Raw genomic sequence first — 26632 nt, forward strand, 5'->3', positions numbered from 1 at the left:
GCTACCGGTTCTCCACCTGGCTGATGATGACGCCATTATATGGCTGGGCACATTGCACCTACGCCAATGAATGTCATGAGTCACTATTTTCTACAGGTTTCTAGCCTCTGTCAAACATTGGCATAAACCTGCAGTATTAAATGATTATCTTCGTCTGAGAATTAATGGTATGCCAAGAAGAAAGAAGCCTCAGAGAAGATGACAACTGGATAGGCCCCTTTTGTTAGTACTGCCACTGCAATGCCATCCAAAGATTCCTATCAAAATTCGAGTCCTTACATATCAGGTGTTGTACAAAACATTGCGGCGGTGACTGCATCATTCCCAAAAAACTTACATCCTTAGCAGATTCTGAAACATTTTCTAATTTGCTTTCTTACTAAATTATTTGGATTCTCCAATTAGAAGCAGTAAGAGATTTCTTGGTACTGAACATAAAATCTGAATAACTGAGCTCCCTTGTACTTTGTAGTGTTTTGCATAAGAAATTCTACCAGCACGGCCTACATTATCATCTTGTCACCTTTAGTTAGTGTTTCAATCCAAAATTCCTCCCCCACAAAGAGCAGGGATGTCTGGACAACCCAATCCTGCGCACATAAGCTTTATATTTTAAAGGAAAGGAAGACAATTTCTCCCTACATGCATTTCATAGTTAAAGACTATATTTCTCTAACCTGAATATATTTTAATTGCTTCACATGCTAGAATTGGCTTAAAACATTACCAGCAAAGAAGCCTTTTTTAAAAAATATATATATATTTTCTCATTTTTCTAAATTCCTAAAAAGAATTTAGTATTTACAAAAAGGAATAACCCAGAGACACCAGACAGACAAAATACAGGAATGCCCTTGCAAGCTTCTTGCATAAGATAACTCTTCCAGTGTATCTCAAAAACACCACCTGCAATACCCAGGACATTCCAACCTCGGACCTATACTGAGCAGATTGGCAATAGAACAGAAGTTTTCTGGTATTTTTGTGACACAAAGCGTTCACAAGAGGCCACGTCATTTTCATTTCTGACCCAAAAGAAACTGAAGCTAAATCTCAAGTAATCCACTTGATACAGCCATGGAGAAACTTAATTCCATCACTGTCCCTAAATCTGTGAAGAGATTTGCTTTAAGGACATTCTCTCCTCTGGACACTATATTAAAAATTGTTTATTCCATCAGAGAAGGAATTGTAGCAGAGATCTCTAAATATTCTCCATTTCAACAATGAAACAGAGAAGCAGGAAAGGGGATTCAGGTCTGACAGATGTCTGTAGGTCAAGCACAGCTTCTCATTTTTTACTAGATTGTCAGACACTGAGCACACACAGCTATAGTTTTCTTCTTCAGCATCTCAAGGCCTAGCAGCCTCCAGCACCTAGCTTATTTGGCCAACTTTTAAAATGCTGGCATCTATAAATGGTCCCTGGCACAAGCAGTGGGCTCAGCTTCTCCCACAGCAGGAGGCAGATAGTAACCTCTAGGTTCCTGTGTCTTCCAATTTTCTATTAAACAAGTCAGCTAAATTTGGGAGTACCATCTCTCCCACCCTCCCTAAATCCTCAGGCTGACCTTGCATATCAAAAGTAGCATGATCACAATAAACAGGAGTTGATTACATTTGGCAAATTGGAAAACAATCTTTCATCCAATAAGGCTAAGGTTAGTTGTGCCTATGAAATTCAGCAGTTTTTCTGCACTTAAATTAATGAAAGAACACTGTAAGAAACCATATTGGCCCAGTGTAATTTATTGCAATCTCATTTTATCCCTCTCAATCAGCTGAAAATTTGGTGAGTTTGTTCTGATTGTTTTAAGAATTTGGGATATCTACTTCCCCTCCTTTGTGAATAGTTTAGTAGTATAGGTCAGAGTCCAATCATTATCTTTGAGAACTGAATTATTTTTCTAACAACTTAGTATGATTATGCATTAGAGTATTTCCTGAACACTGAACAGTTTGGTTGCAAAATTAAAGTTGCACAAAGTTACTTGAACATAATAAATTCCTGAGTCATGGGGTTTGAACATTTAGATTCAAATCTATATGCAGAATCTGAAAAGCACTCCAAGGTAACATTTTAGTGAACAATCCTATTATTCATGAGTGTCTATAATATGGTGGGTTTCAGAGTAGCAGCCATGTTAGTCTGTATTCGCAAAAAGAAGAATGCATCTGATGAAGTGAGCTGTAGCTCACAAAAGCTTATGCTCTAATAAATTTGTTAGTCTCTAAGGTGCCACAAGTACTCCTTATAATATGGTGATTACTAACCACTGTTTGCAATCTTATTATGCATGGAAAATGTCAAATTAAAATTCTACCCCCCCTCCCAAATTATAGAAAAACAGATGAGAAAAGAAAACAATTTGAAAACAAAACTAATTCAAAAGAGAAAAATTGCTTCAGAATATTTTTGACACCTCTACTATTTTTAGACATGCCATGGATTTTCAAGAGTACTCAATAGATTAATGCCAAACAGAACATAAATTAAGATTAACTCCATCAAGGGGTTATAGAGACCTTCCCCCCCCTCCCCCCAGGACTCTTGATGGAATTAACAGACCTATATGCCAGTTGTACAAGTGCTGAATTTACATGAGGTGTACATGAATGCTGGTGGTGTAAAGTATGCACCATTACTCCTTCCAAGTACCCAAAGAACAATTTAGCTTTTAAACACACCTCGAAAGCACAATTTAAAAAAACATTTTTTTTAAAGGTAAGAGTGTTGCTGATACAACTGATAAGTCAAATATTCAAAATAAAACTGGAATGCAGATCTGTGTATAAATGTCTTAGTTTGTTCACATTTGGCCAGTGACTCTGTCACTCTCTTCCCTGCTTTTAAGTTTTAATCAAGTGCCTTGTAGCAGGCTAGCTACTTTTGTACTTCTTTAATGAAGCATTACACCATGAAAACATCATTTGAAAACCAGTAATGGGCAGTTTGTTCATACACTAAAACTATGCAAACAAAATGTTGTATAACCTAAGTGTTTATTGATTGTTCTTATGAAAAGCTTCATGGCCCTCTAGCTGTGATGCAGTCTCAAGTTCTGTTTTGTGCTGTTTTGTTTTTGAGTTAATCTCTGGAGGGGTGGGGAGAGGGGGAATCTTTTGTTTCCTTAATCCTACTCACGGGACTCTGCAGTATCTGAGTGACCCTCTTCCTTTGCTCCATCATGTTGAAGTCTTGTCTCAGATCAGGAGACATGTTTCTCTCACGGATGTACTCTGGGTCATTTTCATTGATGCGGTCAAAATACCTCTCTTTGTGAGGCATGCTGGGAGGGGGAGGGGTGGTGATCACCCCCTGACTGGCATCAGTACTCATGCTTCAATACTGCAGATTATGCTCGTCACCTGGAACAATAAGAGGCCAGGAGATAATTAATGCCATTAATGCCATTTAAAAACAAGACAACAAATAGACCTTACAAAACTGGACAAATACAATCTTCTCTCCTCCCCAGCAAGAAGACAAATGACAATTGCTTAAAATGCAGCAACTTCACAATCAGCAATTGGGGGGTCAGGGGTGGGAGGAGCTGTGTACCAAAAAATTCACACACAAAACAGAAGTTACATAACACAACCATTTATTCATTTATTTATTTAAAAGCCCTTTAAAGTCCTCAGTTATGACTTTATCATCATCAATCATTCTGATTCAAATTTTTAAAACGCACCAGTCATTTCAACAAAACAAGTGTTAATGTTGAGAATATTCATAATGTACTTTATGACAAATCTCCCCCTCAACATTTTATAAAAATCCATTCACTCTCTGGCCCCCAGCCCACCATCCTGTGTAATTCCACTTTCTGACACATTGAACTTCTGCTAAATCCTATTACAATACTGGACCCTTTGTATACAACACAATTATATGCTCATAGCTCACTGCCTAACTTTAACTAAGGAAGTAAGGGCATTTCTCAATTACAGCATTTCCAAACCGTCCTGTAACTTCAGAGGGAAGATTAAGCTCTGGTCGCATTAAAGATTCTCAGCAGATCTCAACAGCCCCCAAAATGGTGCCTCAACCCTGAGAAGACTAATCAAAAACTGTTAAGAAGCTGGGGGGGGTGGGGGGGTGGGGGGGGGTTCATGTGATCAGTTTCCCAGGACTGCAGCTTTAATATTCACTAAAAATAAATACACAGTGCTAATTTTCTTCCACTTGTGTGTTGTTATAAGATACTTTCTTGCCCAAGCTGAAATTTGATAAATTATATTGGGAAAAAACCTCATGTAGGCTTGATTTTAAAATATGATTTTAAAAGCTTCAAAAGAGCATCTGTGAAAATGTTGTAGAACTGGTTTTAAGCAAAAATCTGAATCACCACTCATGGAGATCCAGGTTCAGACACAAACTCAGGAATCTTATTCTTCAAGCTGGAGAGGACTCAGTGATTTTTTTTCAGTTTTGCGTTATTTCTGAAGAAATAACTCCAGCTTTCATGATTGAGATTATTGAAATAGAGGGATGTGGGGACTTGTGACAAGTGCAAGGGTACAAACTGGCTTACAATGAACTAGGTATTCATCACATTTCAGCTTCTCTGTCCTCTTATTCAGGAAAAGAAACTAACATTTCAAAAAATCCTTATGTATTATATTCGTGCTAGATAAATAGACGATTAAAAAAAAATAAACAGTAGGCTCCCTCTCAAAATATGGGTTTAATCCCTTCCACAACACAAAGTTAACTACAACAGATTTACATCAGATTCTCTAGACTCACACTCTGGGGCAGATCCCCGGCTGAGGATCTGCTCCCTTGTATTTTTTATTTCTATTACAGATCCAGAATTGCTGAACTCATGCTTTGGCCAATCAATTAGCCTCAGAGACCACCTCCAAAGCTATTCTGTAAATTGGCTCGCAACAGCCCATCTTGAAAGAGTGGCAAACTATAAATCTTGCTCTGTGCTTGATTTTTTCTTCCCATGAGCTGCACATCCACAAGAATTAGATTTCCTAAAATGCTCCTGCACCCTGGTAACCAAGTAGCAAATTGTTGCTCTGCTGCTAATTCACTTGGCTGGTCTCAGAAAAAAATTGAGCACACACATCATACTTTAACTTTTTAAAAGTCTATGGGATATAATTAGTTCTAGTCTGTTACTTTACAATACATTCTTGTGGTGACAGTAAAATCTAGTCATCTGTAAAAAGAAAAGAATCAAATACATGACTGGCAATACCTAGATTTCCCAAGAGATATTTTCTAATTGCGGGAAACTTCACTTTTTTCTTCACTCCCCTTCCTTTCTCTCTAATATGTTGCCTAGTCAATAAAGGTGTAACATTTAAACCTTGGAACTCCAACTAGACATATTCACTATCTGTGTACGGTGCCTGCAGCCATATCATTTCAGGCCATAACTTAGATGGGAGACCTCAAACAGACAGCTGCGTGACATGTCATTTTTGACTTAATAGTTGTCACTCTTCCTTCCGAGTCTCTAACAGACGAATACTCTCCACATGGTACTGGAGGTGCCATTTTTCACATGGATATAAAATTGAAGGCCTGAACACCTGTGGTTACTGAATATCCCATGGCATTTTTCACAGAGTAGGCAAGTTAATCTCAGTATTTCATAATTTACCCAAATAGACATTTGGGCAAATTACATTCTGCTTGCATTTTAAACTGCACAATACAACAGACTTCATACCTTGTCCTAAACTTGTGTGAGGTTGCTTTTCACTCTTAAACATCTCCCACATTCCACCCATAGAGATGGCTATCTTCCAGTGGTGAAAGGAAAGGCTCCTACATTATCCAGTTTGACAGATGCTTTGGAAATATAAAGTAGCAATTCCTCTTTTCCCATCTTGAATAAAAAAGTGCAGACAGACACACTGAAAAACATGCATGGTTTTTGGATCTCTACAACGGCCTCATCCTCTCCCCTTTAGCACAGGGCTGGTGAGGATATAAAGGTTAGGGACTTGCAGGAAACCCAGACCCAAGCTACATGAATCACTGGGCAAGCTGCATGAGCGGGTTCTCTCTCTCTGTGCTTATATAAGGGTCCTTAACCCAACTAGCAGCAAGGTCAGCTCAGTTGCTGTGCTGCTATTGGTTCTGGCCCTTCCACTGGTGGTCAGGAAAAAAAGGAAAGTGGTGTTAAGTACCTCTCAGAATAGTGTTAGCTAATCTGTTTCCTGTTCATGCTATGCAGCCCAAGTTGGGTAAATGGGGTACATCAGTTCATCTAGATATTTCCCTCGTTTTACAACACGCTACATAAAAAGCGCTAGCAAAGTCAGTGCAAACTAAAATTTCATACAATGAATTGTTTATCCTGCTCTATATACACTATACGCTGAAATGTAAGTACAATATGTATATTCCAATTTATTTATTTTATAATTATATGGTAAAAATAAGTAAGCAAGCAATTTTTCAGTAATAGTGTGCTGTGACACTTTTGTGTTTTTAAATCTGATTTTGTAAGCACGTAGTTTTTAAGTGAGGTGAAACCTGGGGTAAACAAGACAAATCAGACTCCTGAAAGGGGTAGAGTAGTCTGGAAAGGTTGAGAGCCACTGGTATAGAGCAACATGGGGAAAAAAGGAGAGAAATGACAGAGAAAGCATTGCCTACAAAAATAGCAACCTGCCACTGGATCAAGAAAGGACAGTAACAACAAATGGACACAAGGATCAAACCTGAAAGTGTGCATCCCTACCCTCTGTGGGTTGTACTCACTCAGATACCCAAGGCATCTGGCTTTTCCAACACCTGAATTCTTATTGGTATAAGATAAAACTCTTGTTAGTTGGTTGGATTTGAGGGGTGGGGTGGGGTTGGAGAAAGTCAGAGTCAGCTAACAACTGCTCTACCTCCCTTCCATTTAGTTATGTCCTCATTCACATGGAGCTGAATTCCTGTGTTGAAAGAGAAGGAAGAGAGATGGCTGTGTGTGTGTTTGGGGTGCGGGGAAGGGGAGGATGCTCTTACGTGGCTATATTACTTCTCTGTGTGGCCTCCTCACTCCATTTCCACTGGATTTCCTGTTTTGCTTCTATCTGTCTTGGACTGGAAACTTAAGAGTGTGTTTTAACTTTATTACTACAATACAGACTTTTCCACTGAAAATGAAGCTTTATACAATAAAAACTCTCTCAATTAATTACATACAACAGAAAGTTCATTTCAGGCTGCAAGACTGAGCCTTCGTCACACATTCCCAGCCTGATACTTTGTAGATTTTATCCCCCAGAATAGCGTGGTCCACTGTCTTACCTGGAATAACTGTTAGTAATAATTGTATTAAATACTAGAAGCAATTTGTGGACAAAGAGGTTGGGGGTAAGAAGAGAGAAGAGGTAAGAGATAAACAGAGGCGTGGAAGAGGAAGATTGAAATCAAGAGATTAAGACACATGGAAAATTTCTCTCACCAAAGACAGTGCCTTGGGGGTGAACACAAGAAGCGCGGACTTCAGGAAAGTCAATTGTGGCATTTGGAAATGACAGGAGTTACAGGGGACATGCCAAATTAACTGACCTACAAGAAAATATTCAGACTTAACTCTCCCTTTTAGGACACTAGTAGAACAAATTTCTGAATCAAACTGTTCATTACCATTAGGCACCTTCACTTCCACCATGTAGCACAAACTCCGCTCTGAAATTTTTCAGTACCCCAAATTAACCACTGCTATTACTGAAGCCTTTGGATTTCATTTGAAAGTGCTTTGAGATTAAACATCCAATCTGACTGATTATTAACCATAATGGTGATTCATGCCTTATAATTAGCATTGTTCCAGAGCATAACAAAATCTAATTAAGCAAAGGAACAGAATTCAATAAGTCTTTGATTTCCTTACCAAGAGAAAAAAATTAACTGAGAACTAAATCTCTTTCCAACAGTAAGGTGATGTGATTTCTCTCAGGTTACAGCAGGTCTGTTCTGCCACCACCAAATCTCTTGTACATCAACAAGACAAATAAGTTACATGTCTAAGCATCATCTCTTTCCCAAATCATTTGTGGAATTGGAAAGATCCATGAAATATTAGAGGGAGGTTACCATTTGTTCAAAAATAGATCTGCTTTAGCCAATATATAATAAATACAGACTAACATAATTCCACAAATATTTTGCAGAAAATGTATACCTAAATCTGGTTTCATAAAAGTAAATCGAGGCAAACTAATGCCTGAGGGTTACCAACAGAATAGCTTAATATAGTACTACACTTTTGATCCATCTCCTATAGTTCTTTTCCACTTAGACTGAGTTGATAGAATAATTTTCCTCGCCTTTGAAACTCCACTTTAAAACAGACCAGACACTGTATGACAGTTTACACTTTTTTCTAAGTAATGAGAGCATTAATAACACAAAAATACAGTTCTCCAGGTCCAATTTTTAAGTATTTGAACCATTGTTACTTTACCGTAAAGAGCAATTGAATTATCTGTCTTAATTGTAACTAGCAGGACAACTTACCCTGAAAATAAGAACAGTAACTTAAGTAAATTTACTTTAGAGGCTAGACTGAATGACTTACTCAGTGTCTGCTTGAAACTGGGGCACAGACCAGGGCTAGCTAGCTGTGGTTCAAGCCAGATAACACTGAACTGACTTCAGTGGATATGAGAAGGATATCTGCCCCTTTAACTGAAGGTGTGAAATTCTTAGTCTTTTGAGAGAGACACTCTGTGGTGGATCCAGTGCCTGTCACTTTACCTCAGCAATAGCAACAATCCATTGCAGGTGCAGCTACTGCTAGGCCACATTTTCAGAGCAACACATGGGGATTTAGCAGCACAACTCCCACTAAAAAAATCTACATTTGTAAGTTGCCCTTTCATGATAAAGAGATTGCACTATGGTACTTGTATGAGGTGAACTGAAAAATACCATTTAATTTGTTTATCATTTTTACAGTGAAAATATTTGTAATAAAAATATAAAGTGAGAACTGTACATTTTGTGTTGTGTTGTAATTGAAATATATTTGAAAATGTAGAACATCCAAAAATGTTTAATAAATTTCAATTAGTATTCTATTGTCTAACAGTGCAATTAAAACTGCAATCAATTGCAATTAATTTGAGTTAATTGCGTGAGTTAACTGCAATTAATCGACAGCCCTAATCATAATGCTATTGTATAAATTTGTGATGCACCCAAAGGTTGAGTACTGCATGCACTTCTGGCACCCCATCTCAAAAAATATAGAATAGAATTGGAAAAGGTACAGAGAAGGGCAACAAAGATGATTAGGGGTGTATAAACTGGGACTGTTCAGCTTGGAAAAGAAACTACTAAGGGGGGATACGATAGAGGTCTACAATATCATGAATAGTGTGGAGAAAATGTTATTTACCCCTTCACATAACACAAGAACCCTGGGTCACCCAGTGAAATAAATAGGCAACAGGTTTAAAACAAAGGGAAGTACTTCTTCACACAATACACAGTCAACCTGTGGAATTCAAGGATGCTGTGAAAGCCAAAAGTATAACTGGGTTAAAAAAAGAATTAGGTAAGTTCATGGAGGATAGCTCCTGTCATAAATATAAAGGGAAGGGTAACCACCTTTCTGTATACAGTGCTATAAAATCCCTCCTGGCCAGAGGCAACATCCTGTTACCTGTAAAGGGTTAAGAAGCTCAGCTAACCTGACTGGCACCTGACCCAAAGGACCAATAAGGGGACAAGATACTTTCAAATCTTGGAGGGGGGAGAAGGCTTTTGTTTGTGCTTTTTGTTTACGTGGTTGTCCTCTCTTGGGACAGAGAGGCCAGACAGAAATCCATCTTCTCCAACCCATCCTAATCCAAGTCTCCAGTATTGCAACCAATATAGGTAAGCCAGGCAAGGCGGATTAGTTTATCTTTTGTTTATGTGAATTTTCCCTGTGTTAAGGGGGAGGTTTATTCCTGTTTTCTGTAACTTTAAGGTTTTGCCCAGAGGGGGATCCTCTGTGTTTTGAATCTGAATACCCTGTAAAGTATTTTCATCCTGCTTTTACAGATAATTTTTACCTTTCTTTTAAGAACCTGACTGGTTTTTCCATTGTTCCAAGATCCAGGGGTTTGGGTCTTTGATGATTTTGCAACCAATTGGTTAGGATATTATTCTCAAGACTCCTCAGGAAAGGGGGTGTGTAGGGTTTGGGGGGATATTTTGGGGGAAGACGTCTCCAAGTGGGCTCTTTTCCTGTTCTTTGTTTAAAACGTTTGGTGGTGGCAGCATAGGGTTCAAGGACAAGGCAAAGTTTGTACCTTGGGGAAGTTTTTAACCTAAGCTGGTAAGAATAAGCTAAGGGGCTCTTTCATGCAGGTCCCCATATTTGTACCCTAGAGTTCAGAAAGGGGAAGGAATCCTGACAGCTCCATCAAAGGGTATTAGTCAAGATGATCAGGGATGGCGGCCCATGCCCTGGACATCCTAAGCCTACAACTACCAGAAGCTGGAGCAGATGACAGGGAATAGATTACTTGATAATCGCCCTGTTCATTCCCTCTGAAACACCTGGTATTGGTCACTGTCAGAAGACAGGATACTGAGCTAGATGTTTGATTGATCTGACCCAGCATGGCTGTTCTTATATAAAACACTTAGGAGATCAGAACAGACAGTCATACAGGCAAAATTACTGCAGAGATGAGGAAGGAAAGCTGAAATGCATAAGCATACGGAAGTAAAACAGGTATTCGTGCAGTGAAGAGAGAATGGAACAATATAGTCTTGTGGTGAGAAATGGGTGAGCGTGGATAATATCAACAGAGGAGGGGGGAGGGGAAGTTCCAAGATTCAAGCCACCACAGATCTGTCCACTACACAAACATCTCTATGCCTTCTTTGTTGCTACTGAACACCTCCCTCTATCACAATGACTACAATGATCCTTACACCATGGTAATTCAAGATGACCTATTAAACACAAAACAAATTGGGTTGTTAAAGCTGTATGTTAACAGGAAGTGGCCAGTCACAACATGGCTACCTCGCTAATTTGTTGTTTCCCTTTCACTATATTTTATCTTTTTTTTAAAAAAAATATTCTCTTTTCAGCAGGGACCTTGCCTTCTTTTATTTTTGGAAAGCACCTGGCACACAGTGGATATTACAAGAAAAAACAAACAATAATTTGAAAATAATTTGTGTATGAAGACTGCACTCTAAGAGGCATGTCTGATTATTAATGTCCGTGCTTAGATGCTAGGATGATTGTTGCTATGTAATAGCTGTAGATATCACAGTGTTGTTTTGAATGCAAATTTTCAAATGCATCTCTCTAGAAGCTTAAAAGCATCTTAAAAGAAACAGATTAATTTCTTTCTAAATTACAAACTTTATTTAGAACTGTAATTCGCAATAATGCATACAACACTGCTACTATTCTCTTGTACCGTTTTCTTCTGTTCTTCCTACCCTCATCCCCTTTCAAGTTCACAGTATAACAGTTTTTACTACACTTTTATTGAGTGCCATTTTCTCTTTTCTATGACTGTTACATGATTTTTGAACATTTTTCTCTTACTAAGCCTGTCTTTTCTTCCCTACTGTAGGTGATTGTGCGGTGAAATCCTAATATTAGATTTCTATCATTCATTTCTATACAACATCACCACCACCGATGTCAACAAAAGATTATTATTTTAATTGCAGAATAAAGCATGGAGATGACTTTGGGATAGCTTGGGAAAAGAAGTGGTCAAACTATGGCAGTGTGAAGAGAAATCTGCTCAGGCTCAAATACTGAACAGCTAAACTCTCAAGTTTGCTCTGCTAAGCAAACAAAAGAATCTGACAAACAGCGTGGCATGAATGGTTACAAAATGTCCATTAATCAAATGGTAAGTCTTCCAATACTAGTTTCCAGCACCATTTTTAGGAGTGCTGCAGTCTACTCCCTCTGCTTTATAAAACTGTTGACAGGTTAAGCAAAGATGTGATGGGTCAGCAGTGCCATTTGTTTTCATGCAGGATTCTCTCGCACCATTTCCAGCAGGCATTTAGATAACCTAACCTCTTGATTTTGTACAGAATGGAATAAAATTTCACTATTTATAAATGGTTTCTAGCATTAAAGCCCAATAAACATTAAAGATCATTTTACTAACACTATGTTAAGTCCTAGGCATTATATTTCACAGAATAAAAATAAACCCAATATAATTGAAGAAATATTTTATTACAATAAGCACATTTATAGTACATTACCATTTTAAAGCAGCATGGAAGAGCAGACAGGCTCTGTGCAAGGAAGATACTTAAGCATGGGAATAACTTCAAACTTGTGAGTAATCCCATTTGTTTCAACAGGATTATTCACATGCTTAAAATTACACGATTAAAGTACCTTCCTGAATAGGGGCCTGATTCACAAGAGCCAGGATCTACTCTGGCTGCGGTGGATTTTCTGCATGACCTTGGGCAATCTATTTAGCCTCTCAATGCCTTGAGTTTTCTCATCTGTAAATGGGGATAATAATGCTTACCCATCCCTGTAAAAGCACAGAGATCCCTGCAACAGAAGTACTATGATTCAATATTTCACATTCAGAATTTGTCAATGATCTACGTAAATATTTACTGAATATTAACAACGTCCAAGTTTCCTCAATCCTTTCCCAAAATGCTTATTGCTATTTTGATGGATTGTCACTGATTTAATAGATATAGTCAAATCTGAGGGAAGAAATTAGGTTTCTTATGTACTCTCTTTATTATAGATCATGCAACTTTCATGATTTTTTTTTTTTTATTTAAAGCTGAAGAAAAGTCTCAGAACAGTGTCAGGTAGTTCTAGACCCAAACGTACATTTTAGAAAAGCTTTTTAAAACAAACCAATAGAAATATCTTCTCAAACGTTTTTAATAACTCATTTTAATAAACACAGCTGTTTTTCTTTGTTTGGATTTAAGGATTCTGATGCAGTCTTGGCAACACAAACATTGCAGCATTGCAAAAGTTTTAATTTTTGGTTCTCACGATCTAACTTATTTTCATTGTCCAAACTGAGTGAAATAGGAAAGCAAGCATCAGCAAAAAGGGAAAGCGGGAGAGACAGGCCTACATAAGATCCAGACCGGGATTTTGAACTTGATCTAGTTTGAGAAGGGTCTTGGACCCGGCTCCAGTGAAAGAATAAGTTAACTCAATTTCATTCAGCTTCTATAAAATATTTAAAAGATAAGTCTTTTTAAAAGTAGTATTTCTAACCTGACAATGCTTCATTATATAATTGAATGTAGCTAAAATTACCGTGATAGACAACAGTCAGTCATATACTTTAATTCAACTTTTAACAGAACATAGTTCATTATCGGTCTTTGCAGTTCTATCTGTAAACGGTCACAGAACAATTTCCCTCACTCTTATGGGCAGTGAAATGTATCTAAGATTCCACTGAGATATAACTATGACAAGTGCAAGAAACATGTTTTCCCATACATTTGGTTTTAATTATGAAGATCATTCTTAGAAGCCAAGAATTCTGTTTTTTACAAATATATCCTCTTTAGTACCTTCTGGCCTCCGAACATCCTCTTGCAATATCAAGTTTTTCAGGCTCACTCCAAAGTCCACTCTGTAGCAGAAGAGAGGGCTTTAATATTCATGTGAATGTGCACAGTTGGCACGCTCATTGTGCATGCTGGAAGGATTGCATTTATTACAGTAGTTAATCAAACATCCTACAGATTTTCATATGTCCCCTAAAAAGGCACCACTTTGAACTGGGAAGGATACAATAGAATAAAAGAAAAGGAATACTTTGGCACCTTAGAGACTAACCAATTTATTTGAGCATGAGCTTTCGTGAGCTACAGCTCACTTCATCGGATGCATCCGATGAAGTGAGCTGTAGCTCACGAAAGCTCATGCTCAAATAAATTGGTTAGTCTCTAAGGTGCCACAAGTACTCCTTTTCTTTTTGCGAATACAGACTAACACGGCTGTTACTCTGAAACCTGTCATTATGCAATAGAATAAAAGTTCTTCTATTTCATTACTTGGATGTATTCCTTTCAGTTTTAGGGAAGTTTCTATTTGATTCCACATCACATCAGAAGTCTTTTTGATTTTATGGTGGTCTTGATTATCATTAGAAATATCATGGCAAAAACAGCTGCTCCTTTGGTTTAATGAAGGGTCAAAAGTTGTGACGGGTGGGCAATCCAAATGACAGACATGAAGCAACTGGTACATTTTACAAACGTTTACATGAACAACTGATCTTGCACACTGCAATATGTGGCCAATTCTTTTTATAGCCCAAACTTCTGGACCATCTCCTCTTCATAACATAGTAGCAATACTGACCTTTAACAGTTACCAGTTTAGCAACCTCATGCCTCAACTAAAGGTAACACTAATGCTTTTTTAAACACTGCCACCTATTGATAGTTTAGAGGTAGAACTCAACTGTTTAAATGTTCCCAAAAAAGGGATTTGGAAACCCAACCAGCAGCGTATTCTACAAGGGTCATTTCTAACTGGAAATCTGTGGCAAAGATAAAACTGCAACAAGTGATAGATAATAAATTCTTCAGGAAAGGGATTGTGTCTTCATGTGTATTTATACAGCACTCCACACAATGGGTCCTCAGTCCTGACTGGGACCTCTGAATACTGCTGCATTATACATTTTAAATGAGAGGAATAAAATTCATGAGAAATCTAAATTTAAGCTGGTAAAATGTCACACTTTTTTTCAAACAGGTATTGGAACATGTTTCTGTAAACAGAAACATATTTTTGAGAATCTTGTGAAGCTGAATTACATATTAAATACAAAGTAATTGTATATTTAAACAACATTACATTTGTGAGAGAACTAGCCAAAAGCTAAGACATTTTAAGGTAAAAAGCATATAATTATACGCCCTTAAACTCATATGAATAAGAAAAGGAAAGGTGACCACAGGAGTGTTAAGGATGACTCAAGGTTTCTAATTGTAGTTTAAAACACTACTTTTGGGCTACTGGATCCAAACCCTGTAGCTTCCTTTAGGGGCACAACTATTTCATGGTGATTGAACTCCACCTCCACTGCTGGCACCACCACCCATTGTCATACACAAGCCAATGGTTGGTTTGCAGTGGGGCAGGTGAACTTGGACTTGTCCTCTATATTGGAGTGAAGCATTTTAGTCTACATATTTTTTAACAATACCAACTATTTGTAAATACATATTTTAACACAAATACTAATTTAAAACACCAACTGAAAGACCATAGTGAATTTAATCATGTTAATACATAATTATTTTGTAAAAATGGATATTTGCCCTAACGGAACTTAAATCTATTCATGTGTGAGTTGGAGTGTTTCAAGAATTTAGCAGACGAGGTGGTGAAGAATTTTCCAGGAAGGCAATGAACAACCCTCACTGAACCCAAAGAGATCTGATGATGTGTTGTATAACCTTTCTAATCAATATGCTATCCATTGCTTCTATAGAGACGCAGTTTATTCCTCCAAGCACAAAATCAGAAAAAACAGATTTTGGAGGAAGGAACTCAATGAGGGTTGAGTGGTTCTGAATCCATGCCCCTACCTGAGTGCAAGATGCAGAGGTGCAGTGTTGAGTCCTTTTGTGCTCCTACATATATGTTCCCTGACAGCAGATTTTTACAAAGCAGATCCAGTGACCTTTGCTCACCCCCCATACACCCCTTCAGGGTAGATCATTTGGAACTCTCAGCCTCAGAGCATTTACACTAGCCTTCTGCTGCGCTGAGGAACGTTCCTTCCAGAGACAGAGTTATGCAGCAGAAAGGAGAAAACAAAACAAAATAAACTTAAAAACCACTTTTTTTTGCATTTATACTTTTTATATTGACCAACATGCCAAAAGAAAGCACAGGCCCTGTACTTAGTGGGGAAGGACAACATCAGGAAAGTAAGTTTGATTTAGCTGGGGATTGGTCCTGCTTTGAGCAGGGGGTTGAACTAGATGACCTCCTGAGGTCCCTTCCAACCCTGATATTCTATGATTCTATGATAAAGGGCTTAACCTGCATCAACGGATATTAGGAAAAATCTTTCTAACTAGAAGGGTAGTTAAGATCTGGAATAGGCTTCCAAGGGAGGCTGTGAAATACCAAACACTGGAGGTTTTTAAAAAATGGTTGGACAAATACTGGTAAGGGATGGTCTAGGTTTATCTGGTCCTACGTCAGAGCAGGAGGCTGAACTTAACTTCTCAAGTTCCCTTCCAGACCTACATTTCTAGGATTCTATGATCTTTAGAAGATACTGTTGAACTTGGGATGCATGTTTAGACACAGAATGGGATTTTGATAGGTAACCTGCAAACCACAGTAGACAAGATTTACAGTGGTCATACTGACACATTTAATAACTGCTCAAAAACCACTGACATAACTTCATAGTTCGAAACATCTTGCTTCACTATGTAAACAGAAGCATCCTGTTTAAAAGGCAAAAAGTCACACACATACAACACATTAAAATATAAAATTCCTAAGCCTGTGCCAGTTGAATCCAGTGAACAACATTGTGCTACCTTCTCAATAAAACAGAACAAAAACGTTAGGTAAGTAGGAGTAACAAAATTCTGGTGTGCAATGTATTTCTCTTGACTCAGCAAGTGGGTGGCTTGATTCTCTGAGGGCAATATGCTCCAATGATTCCACTCAGAGGGTTTTGTAGTTGCTCAAAAGTACTCACAAGTGCTCCTCTGCATGGCTGCACTGCTGGACAGGAAGGAGTTGGCCAGGTAAGAGCCATATTTTACCAGACTCCTACTGAGCCTTTTATTGCAAATTAAATTTGTCTTCCTTAGTGGAATCCCTGAGGGTTGATGATAGGACACACATTACCTCTTCTGTGGTCGATTTACACCCTCAAAGGTTTCCTCGAATCATTTAAAAGCAAAAAAACAAAACAAAAAAACCCTTGAACTAATAAGTTCAGAAGCAACACAGGATGCCTTAAGAAAGCCCCACCCCTTCTTGTTCTGGATCAAGTTCTACTTACATAAATGTGCATAAGAATCCCAAAGTTTTGAGCTACTGATTCATTGTACTAGAGGGCTTGACCTGATTTCTTCCCCTGTCCAACACCATCCACTGAAGTGATTACAAATGTAAATACTAAGAGTTGAATGGGGGTCCTGGAATCTCATAAGCCTCAATAATAGAAGATAATTTAACCTAGTTCTTAAGGAAGCCAATTTAAAGTCAAATCATCAGTTTAGAGGCAGCCAGTGCAGTGAATGGAGAATACAGAATGATCAGTAGCCCAAACCAACGAGCACATATATCCCTGAATTCTGAACAACTGCTGAAGGCTTACTGTTAGAAGCCTTGCTAGAACACAAACAATGACTGATACAGTCGATCAGCTATAAGAAGGAAAAGTAATAATATTGTCCTCCCCACACATTTTAAACACTCCAGGTGAAAGTTACTATTGCTTTCCAGTGAGAGTCATGAATTATCTCGTTTTCTCGTGTAATTCTCCCTCACGTCTGGGCAAAACAAAAGATGCTCTCAAATGAGCAACACAAATAGCATATCACATGAGCTACATGCCTGACATGCTAAGCAAAACATTCTGGACATTGCAGGGATTTCAAACATTTTTCAGGATGCAAAACTAGCTTCACTTTACAAACCTTTTTCCCTGTGATTTAAACTGTCTTCTCTCTCACCTGGACTTATTCAATTTAAAGAAAAAAACAGAAGCATGTCTACATAGCTGAAGGGAAGCCTGTACCATGTGTTAGGGATATAATCATCCTAAAAGCCAGGGTGGCACAAATGGGTACCCTTTAATACATGCAGTGTATAAACTGCATTTATATTCTACTGGGGGCCAAGATGAGGGGGAGAGAGGATCTCTTTCACAGTCTCTCCTCAAGGAAAAGCAAACCAAGCACATTAAAAGTTTGACTTAAACTGTAAACCACTAATGTTGGATTGGTTTTGAATAAATTCATTATTTCTAACCAAATACAACAGATGGCCCCTGCTCATTTTCAAACCTACAGAGAGTCACAGTCACTGCTGCTGAAGAGTTCTTCCCTGAACAATTATTCCAGGTTATTTTGTTTTCTAATTTCCAACAGAACAGAAAAATATGTAGAAATGTTTCAATATTTATTCTATTATGTGAAAAAGTCACTGTTACTCTTACTTTTATTTTGATTTAAGCAACATATGCCCATGCTAAGCCTGGAAACGAGTCACTTCAGCCTCCTTGTTAGCCTATCCCAGATAAACATGACATTTCTAGCTACAGCATAAAGGAGGAAAACTTTGCTCTGTCATCAAAGCTTGAGGGCACATACCACAGTCTGCTCTACAGAAGAAGAAAGCATGCTTGATCTTTTCTATGTTACTTTATTATTTGATTCATGCATCTGTTTTTTGTACTTCTGGAAAAATCTAACATTGCTTTTACTTTTTTCATAGAATTAGAGATGTCCACCTTAGCCTAAGAACATGCAAAAAAAATTTAGATCATTTACAGTATGTAGAATAGATGGTGACAGCTGCCAGTCAAGGATTTCCGTTGTCTTTTTATTAGAAAAAAAGAACGCCCCAAACTAGAAGCCACATTTATAACAGGCCCCATAAGCATTTTGGGAGACTGTGCGTAGTCACATAAAATCAAGGAAGACGTAGGCTTTTCTTTCATAATAATGAGAGTGCATTGTATGCTTTTAGAAAGTACTGTCTACTCCAAAGAACAACCTGTAAAGAGAATCTGGTTTAAGGGTTAAGCTAAAGACTGTTGGAAGGAAGACGGTTGGTGGTTTATTGGTGGTTTTAGTATTTGAAACTGTATGTCCCTAGCTTGGCAGTTCATTGTGTTTGTATTTTTGGGAAGGGATGGGAATGGGAGTTTACAATTGTTGGTTTTGATCACTGGGCAATACTTCGAGTTTGGATACAAATGAATGTAGATTGGAAAGAAATATTTAACGTTATCAGGTTGGGATTTTTTTGGTTGTTTGTTTTTAAAATTATAGTAGTTGCACCATCCAGATTTCTACTTGTTGCATCAGTTTTATTCTCCTCCTTAGCTAGAAGTTACTCAAAACTGGTCAGGATTGGGATTACAAAGAAGCCACACAGAGATGAGAAGAAGCTTGTTAAATTCCACTCTATGTGGACCGACTGATATTTTTCCATGTATTTTCAATTTAACCTCAAAAGCCAGAAATCACAAATATTAAACACTCCAAACATGGCCCACAAAACCCTTGCCTCACAAGCATCGGCATGCCACTAAGTTACATGGAACTTGCTGATAAGTTTGCAGTGTATTTGAGCCATATTCATTTTTGTATTAATTCAAATTAATAGATTCAGAATAGATCTTGATCCCCCAAAAGCCTGACAAAACATAATGTATTTGGAATGTGGAAAAGGCTTTTATTGCTTTGCAGGTTCAGGAGGTGACCCATATCAGTTACGCTGGTAAGGATAATGTATATAACCTCAAAATGTTTGTACATAGAGAGCATTCAAAACAATTTTCAGACTAGCCTATTTTCACGAGGAAAAGGTAGAATTACAGGGTATATACGTTATATTCTTGAGCTCCAACTTTTCTTTTTCCCGCCTTTTTTTGCTCATTAATATATACAAAAATAGCATTCTGGCAACAACAGTTTTATGTGCAGTTAAGATTTAATTTTGTTGGCAGGAGAGGAGGATTGCTCTGGGATAACACAACGTTGTGTCTGGTCTGGACTGTTTGTGCAAACTGCTTACACACTGTCTTCAAATTGTCATAACCTTCCACAAGGCAGACAATTGGTCACAGAGAACACATTCAGGTGTGATGCCTGAAGCAACTATGTAGAGCGGCTGACCAATACTAAAGCCATATGAAAATTTATTAGGCTAAGGTGCAGCGTACCTCATCTTAAACAATCATCCAAATGACTGGAAGAAGGGGCAGGAAAGGGAATGCATTAAAAATAACTAGAGATGAGGGCAAAGACACCCTTTCTCCCTAATTCCATCACAGAAAATACCAAGGGCTATTGGGTAGTCCTTTGGCCTTCTGATGGCCCAACAGCATATCAGCTAACAGTTATGTTAAGTTAGAAGTTCTTAATAAAAGGGTGAGATATATCAGAAAATATCACCTATAATAATATATCTCAGGTATTTCTAAGGCCTCTGTCACTGTGGTATTTCTATTTATGTAACTGATTATATAAAATCTTTGTGGACCTTTTGTAAAACACAATAGCACAACTGCAAATATGTTGCAAGCTTTAAGGAAGTTATTTATCTATAAATCACAAAGAACCTTCTTCATATACAGAAGAGGTTTAAGACATAACCAGGAAAAATAGCCTCAAAACACTAATATTTCCAAATTGAAGTGCAATTTCTTCCAGTTAAATTAAATCCATTTAAAAACTAGAAATGGTTTAAGTGGTCCATTTCTTTGAGATTGATTAAAAATTGGATACATACCTGGGCAATTTACAACAAAAAAGCAATTTTGCAAGTCTGATGAAGAAATTTAATGAGTAAAGCAATGGAATTTCTCTTCAGAGGAGAAAAAAACCTGCTTCCAAGATAACTACCGTAGTTTGTTATTGAGCCCCTATGCAATACATTAGATTGTAATGTATGATCCAACAAGCCAAGCATGTTTCCTAGAGCTCTCTAGGAAAAAAGTGTAATAAACTGATGCCTGTAATTCTGACTGAAATAAATGGTAGATGTGCACACATCTGAAGGCAGAATTTGGTCCACAATAATTTAAGGGAGAACTAAATGTCTCTTAAAAAAAGAAAAACTCCATTTCCTAATTCTTTTCAAGGTATCATTACAAATGTTTTTCTTTAATTCCTGAATCTCTAATATTCACTCTTGTTACAGTCTCTATGGTAACATCCATTGTTTCATGTTCTCTGTGTATATAAAATCTCCCCACTATATTTTCACTGTATGCATCCGATGAAGTGAGCTGTAGCTCACGAAAGCTTATGCTCGAATACATTTGTTAGCCTCTAAGGTGCCACAAGTACTCCTTTTCTTTTTACAGACTAACACGGCTCTACTCTGAAACCTGTCATTATGCAAGACTCTGACACCATGCCTTTTCAAGAATCTGTACCACAGGGTACTTGTAAATACTGGATACTTTTTGTTTAAAATAAGGACCATTTGTGAAACCATTTTTTTAGAGACAGATCCTAAACAAAAAAAAATGTTTTTCAGGGGGAAATAAAGTAGTACATATTTTTACAAGGCTCTTCAAGATACTGCAATAAAGTCTGACATACGACAAAGGATGCTGGGCTAAATTTTCAAACATGTACAGCCACCTTACGGCTGCCAAAATTCCTCAGATAACCATCTTAACGAGATATTTTGGTAAGAGGTTGTATCATTGTTATGACAAAGATTATCTAATATATCTGGGCTTGCATGGGGAAGTTTCATAAATTTAATACAAGAATATATGAAGGAATTAAAATCTGAAAAATTTAAGGCTGGTGGGACAATCTTAGCAAATGAAAAGTAGTTGTATAACGAATACTTGATTTCTGTAGTAAACAGCATAGCTGCTCAATTTTCTAAGGGCTTAAGACTGAAGGATGACAAGCACGCAAAACTCCCAACAATTGCCATTGGGTGCTGATCTAGAAGAGTTAATCTTACCTGGACTGACTGTAGTGTTGAACAAAATAGGGAGTACACAACAAGTGGGAGTGTAACAGGCATTTACTAGAAATGGTTACTTACCTGCAACTGGAGATTCTTCAAGATGTGTGGTCCCTATCTGTATTCCACATACGGGTACACATGTTCTCCATGCACTAGAGTGAGATCAGAGATTTGGGGCAAGTAGTATCTGTTGGTCTGCACATGTGCAGTTGCTTCTCTTATGCTCCAAACTGAGGAAATAAAGGGTGGCATGGACTAATACCTCTCCAGGTCCTTCTTTTACAGCAAATCAGATAGGATCCAAAGCAGAGGGGAAGAAAGGTGTATAGCAAGACACAGATAGGGACCACACACACATCTTGAAAAACCTCCAATTGCAGGTAAGTAACCTCCATTTCTTCTTTGAGTGGTGGCCCCTATGTGTAATTCCACATGTTGGTGACTGATAAGTAGTATTCAAATAGGAGGAGGGTGCGAGAATGCAGTTGGTATGAATGTCTAACACTGCTGTTCCCACAGCTGCATCTGACGAGGAAGCCTGGTCCAGAGAGTAATTCTTCATAAAGATGTGGATGGAACTCCAGGTAGCCACCTTACAAAGGTCTAGTATTGGAACTTCTCAAACAGCTACTGGTGAAGTTGCTTGTGCGATCGTGGAGTGGGCCCTCGTACTGTCCAGGGAATGAATACGTTCTGGTCATATAACAGAATCATAGGACTGGAAAGGACCTCGAGAGGTCCTCTGATCCAGTCCCCTGCACTCATTGAAGGATTAAGTATTATCTAGACAACCCCTAACAGGTGTTTGTCTAACCTGCTCTTAAAAATCTCCAGCACCCAGTGGTCCGAGGTGACCCACAACCAGGCCGAATGGTAGGGATGAAGATGGTGGAGGAAAGAAGAGGGTGGATCCTGGGAGGTGACTGGGGCGTCACTCTCGACCGCACCCTCAGAACAAGTGCTTCTGGCCCCCAGGGTGCATCATTGGGCCGGGCTGCACAGGTGAGCAGGAGGAGCAAGGGCAGCAGCAGCTGAAACTAACATCCCTGTCCCTTCTACTTGCAGACCCTAGACAAGACTGCCGAGGCCTAGGCAGCAGCCGGAACTGCTTTCTTGCAGATGGCGGCGTATATATGCTCAACATGCAAAGAGTGGCCCAAATGTCTTAACCCATGCAGCATTGCATCCATCTGCTCTGAAAAAAGACCAATCCCATCGAATGGGGGGGGGGGGGTCTTGGATGGAGGTCTGCATATCTTTGGAGAGGCAGGTGGTCTGAAGTCAGGAGCTGAATCTCATAACCACTGCTGACGTGACCACCCTAGCCGCTGAGTCAGCTGTGTCCCATGCCATCTGGAGGGAGCACCGAGCCTCCGTGGTGCCCTCTTTCACCAGTGTGCCATTCCTAAGGTAAACCCTGTGGAGGGACTCTTGAACTTATGGCAGGAGTATCCTAAGTCGAAACTGTATCTCCCTAGGAGATGAGCAGAAACAGCTCCAATTTTTTGGCCTCTATTTTTGGGAGTCGAGCTGGTATGCCCTTGTTTATCTTTTTCATTGGTCGCAGAGACCACTGGTGAGCCTGGGGGTGGGGGGGAGAGAAAGGTGGGTGTAAAGGTACTCAAACTCTTTGGTTGGGAAAAAGTATTTCTTTTTGGCCCTTTTAAAGGTGGAATGGATGGATGAAGGAGTTTGCCAAAGGGCCTTGGCAATTCTGAGGACACCATCATGCACTGGTAGTGCGATATGGGCCGGGGTAGAGCCTGACAGGATGTTAAACACGGTGTCCATCTGTTCAGCCATTTCCTCCAACTCCAACTTCCCTGGCCACCCGTCAAAGCAGGGCCTGGTGTTCTTTAAAATCATCCGGCGGGCTGGCCCTTGAGGGTCCTGCAATCACCTCGTCTGGGGACGAAGATGATGACTGTACCATTGGGGGAGGCCCTGGGGCATCTTCCACCCTGGGGGAGGGAGGCTTAGGGGTGGGTACAGTCTCTTCTGCCTGCTTCATACACCAAGCCCAGTGTCACCGGTGTCGCCAGCTGTTGCTATGAGGCGGAGTCCAATAAGTGGTGTGAAGGGAGCATTGCCATGACTGGTGTCATAAATATAAAGGGAAGGGTAAACCCCTTTGAAATCCCCTCTCACCTGTAAAGGGTTAAGAAGCTAAAGGTAGCCTCGCTGGCACCTGATCAAAATGACCAATGAGGAAACAAGATACTTTCAAAAGCTGGGAGGAGGGAGAGAAACAAAGGGTCTGTGTCTGTCTGTATGCTGGGTCTTGGCCGGGGATAGACCAGGAATGGAGTCTTAGAACTTTTAGTAAGTAATCTAGCTAGGTATGCGTTAGATTATGATTTCTTTAAATGGCTGAGAAAAGAATTGTGCTGAATAGAATAACTATTTCTGTCTGTGTATCTTTTTTGTAACTTAAGGTTTTGCCTAGAGGGGTTCTCTATGTTTTTGAATCTAATTACCCTGTAAGGTATCTACCATCCTGATTTTACGGGGGGATTTCTTTATTTCTATTTACTTCTATTTTTTATTAAAAGTCTTCTTGTAAGAAACTGAATGTTTTTTCATTGTTCTCAGATCCAAGGGTTTGGGTCTGTGGTCACCTATGCAAATTGGTGAGGCTTTTTATCCAACATTTCCCAGGAAAGGGGGGGTGCAAGTGTTGGGAGGATTGTTCATTGTTCTTAAGATCCAAGGGTCTGGGTCTGTAGTCACCTAGGCAAATTGGTGAGGCTTTTTACCAAACCTTGTCCAGGAAGTGGGGTGCAAGGTTTTGGGAAGTATTTTGGGGGGAAGGACGCGTCCAAACAGCTCTTCCCCAGTAACCAGTATTAGTTTGGTGGTGGTAGCGGCCAGTCCAAGGACAACGGGGGGAATATTTTGTACCTTGGGGAAGTTTTTGACCTAAGCTGGTAAAGATAAGCTTAGGAGGTTTTTCATGCAGGTCCCCACATCTGTACCCTAGAGTTCAGAGTGGGGGGGGGGGAGAACCTTGACATGGTGGCATAGTGGTGGGATTAACCTGAAATCATTTTGAGATCCAGTTGAGATTTTTTGAACTAGAAATACAGATTTTAAAAAGGAATTTTTTTTTTCCTTTGGAAAGCAGCTGAAACTGAAAGCTGAAACTGTGGCCAAGCAGAGACAAAAGGGGATTATCTTTGTGAATTGCAGGTTTTCTTTGCCTGGAGGCAGGGTACTTAACTCCTGCAGGGAAATTCACAGTCTTCCAACCCAGAGGTTTTTTTTCTTTTCTTCCTAAAAGTAAATAGGGGGTGTGTGTTCTACCCATTTGCTTTTTCTTTAGGTTGGGTAAGCAGGTTTCCAAGTAGTTGGAGGTTTTTTGCTTTAATTTGGGCCCAGAGCAGAGACAAGGGAATTGTCTTTTTCTGTAGGCTGACAATCACTATCAGAGAATAGATATTCTATTCCAGCACAGCAAAATTTTACAGCCAAGTTTTGTTTGTTTATTTCTAAACCTCGGGTGTAAAGTTAGTTAAAAACAGAGAGGTTAGAATGACCAAATCCTCAGCTCGACTACAGCTGGAATTAGCCAAATTTCAGGCTGAGGAAAAACAAAGGGAACATGAAAGACAGATAGAACTCATGCGGCTGGAGAAGGAGGTACAGGAGGCTGCCCACAAGAGGGAAATGGAGGCAAGGAAGCATGTGGAGGAGGAGAAGGAAAAAGAGAGGAAGCATGTGGAGGAGGTGGAGAGGATAAAGGCCCAGCAGAATATACCAACAAACCCTAGCAATCCTTCTCCAGGTACCACTTCCCATCCCAGAAAGTTCCCCACCTACAAGGCAGGTGATGATACTGAGGCCTTCTTAGAAAACTTCGAAAGGGCCTGCCTTGGGTACAACATCTCTACTGACCAATACATGGTAGAGCTGAGGCAGCAGCTCAGTGGACCCTTAGCTGAGGTGGCAGCTGAAATGCCTAAAGAACACATGAACAAGTATGAACTGTTTAAATCCAAGGCGAGAGTCAGAATGGGGATAACACCCGAGCAGTCTCGTCGGAGGTTCAGAGCCCTAAGGTGGAAACCAGACATGTCATTTACCCGACATGCCTACCACACTGTGAAGCATTGGGATGCCGGGATATCAGGAGCAAGTGTTGAATCTCCAGTAAATTTGCCCTTCCTAATGCAAATGGAACAATTCTTAGAGGGTGTTCCTGAGGAAATAGAAAGATACATCCTAGATGGGAAACCCAAAACTGTGATCGAGGCAGGAGAGATTGGAGCCAGATGGGTGGAGGTGGCAGAGAAGAAGAAAACTGGTCGCAGTTGGAGCGGAGACCAGAAGGGACCACCCCAGACCACACCCTATTACCGGGGGCCGCCCAAGGCCCCACCTACCTCCCAAAGAACCCTCCAGACCCCTTATCGTCCCACCACCCCGTTCTCCAGCAACCCTCCTCGCCCCAGCGACCAGTCAGCTGGACGATGTTTTAAATGTAACGAGCTGGGGCATGTAAAGGCCAACTGCCCCAAGAACCCCAACAGATTACAGTTCATTGCACCGGAATCACACCAGAGGTCCACAGGCCCAGATACCTCCCAGATACCCTTGGAGTGGAGGGAAACTGTGAGTGTGGGCGGGAAGAAGGTCACCGCGTGGAGGGACACCGGAGCACAAGTGTCAGCTATCCATGCTTCCTTAGTGGACCCCAATTTAATCAACCCAGAGATCCAAGTGACGATTCAACCCTTCAAGTCCAACTCTTTCAATTTGCCTACAGCCAAGTTGCCTGTCCAGTACAAGGGCTGGTCAGGAACATGGACTTTTGCAGTCTATGATGATTATCCCATCCCCATGCTGTTGGGGGAAGACTTGGCCAATCATGTGAAGCAGGCCAAGAGGGTGGGAACGGTCACCCGCAGCCAGGCTAAACAAGCCGTGAGGCCTAGCTCTGTTCCGGAAACTTCTCTCAGGACCCA

General features: G+C 39.7%; 1 protein-coding gene across 13 annotated transcripts in view; it reads right to left on the reverse strand.

Moving 5' to 3' along the window:
- Nucleotides 1-26632, reverse strand: part of ADD3 (adducin 3) — a 184665-nt gene that overhangs the window by 52367 nt on the left and 105666 nt on the right. For 9 of the 13 annotated variants that reach the window (XM_077823188.1, XM_077823187.1, XM_077823196.1 and 6 more), the window contains one exon: nt 3146-3369. In XM_077823188.1, coding sequence (XP_077679314.1) covers nt 3146-3340 — 195 coding nt within the window. In that variant the 5' untranslated portion in view covers nt 3341-3369. Of the gene's footprint in view, nt 1-3145; nt 3370-5693; nt 5819-13522; nt 13585-26632 lie in introns of those variants that run through there. The other 4 variants (XM_077823195.1, XM_077823194.1, XM_077823189.1 and 1 more) reach the window with 2 other exon arrangements.

This window comes from Eretmochelys imbricata, chromosome 7 (genome assembly GCF_965152235.1).
Source record: "Eretmochelys imbricata isolate rEreImb1 chromosome 7, rEreImb1.hap1, whole genome shotgun sequence".
In the NCBI taxonomy this organism is placed as follows: Eukaryota; Metazoa; Chordata; order Testudines; family Cheloniidae; genus Eretmochelys; species Eretmochelys imbricata.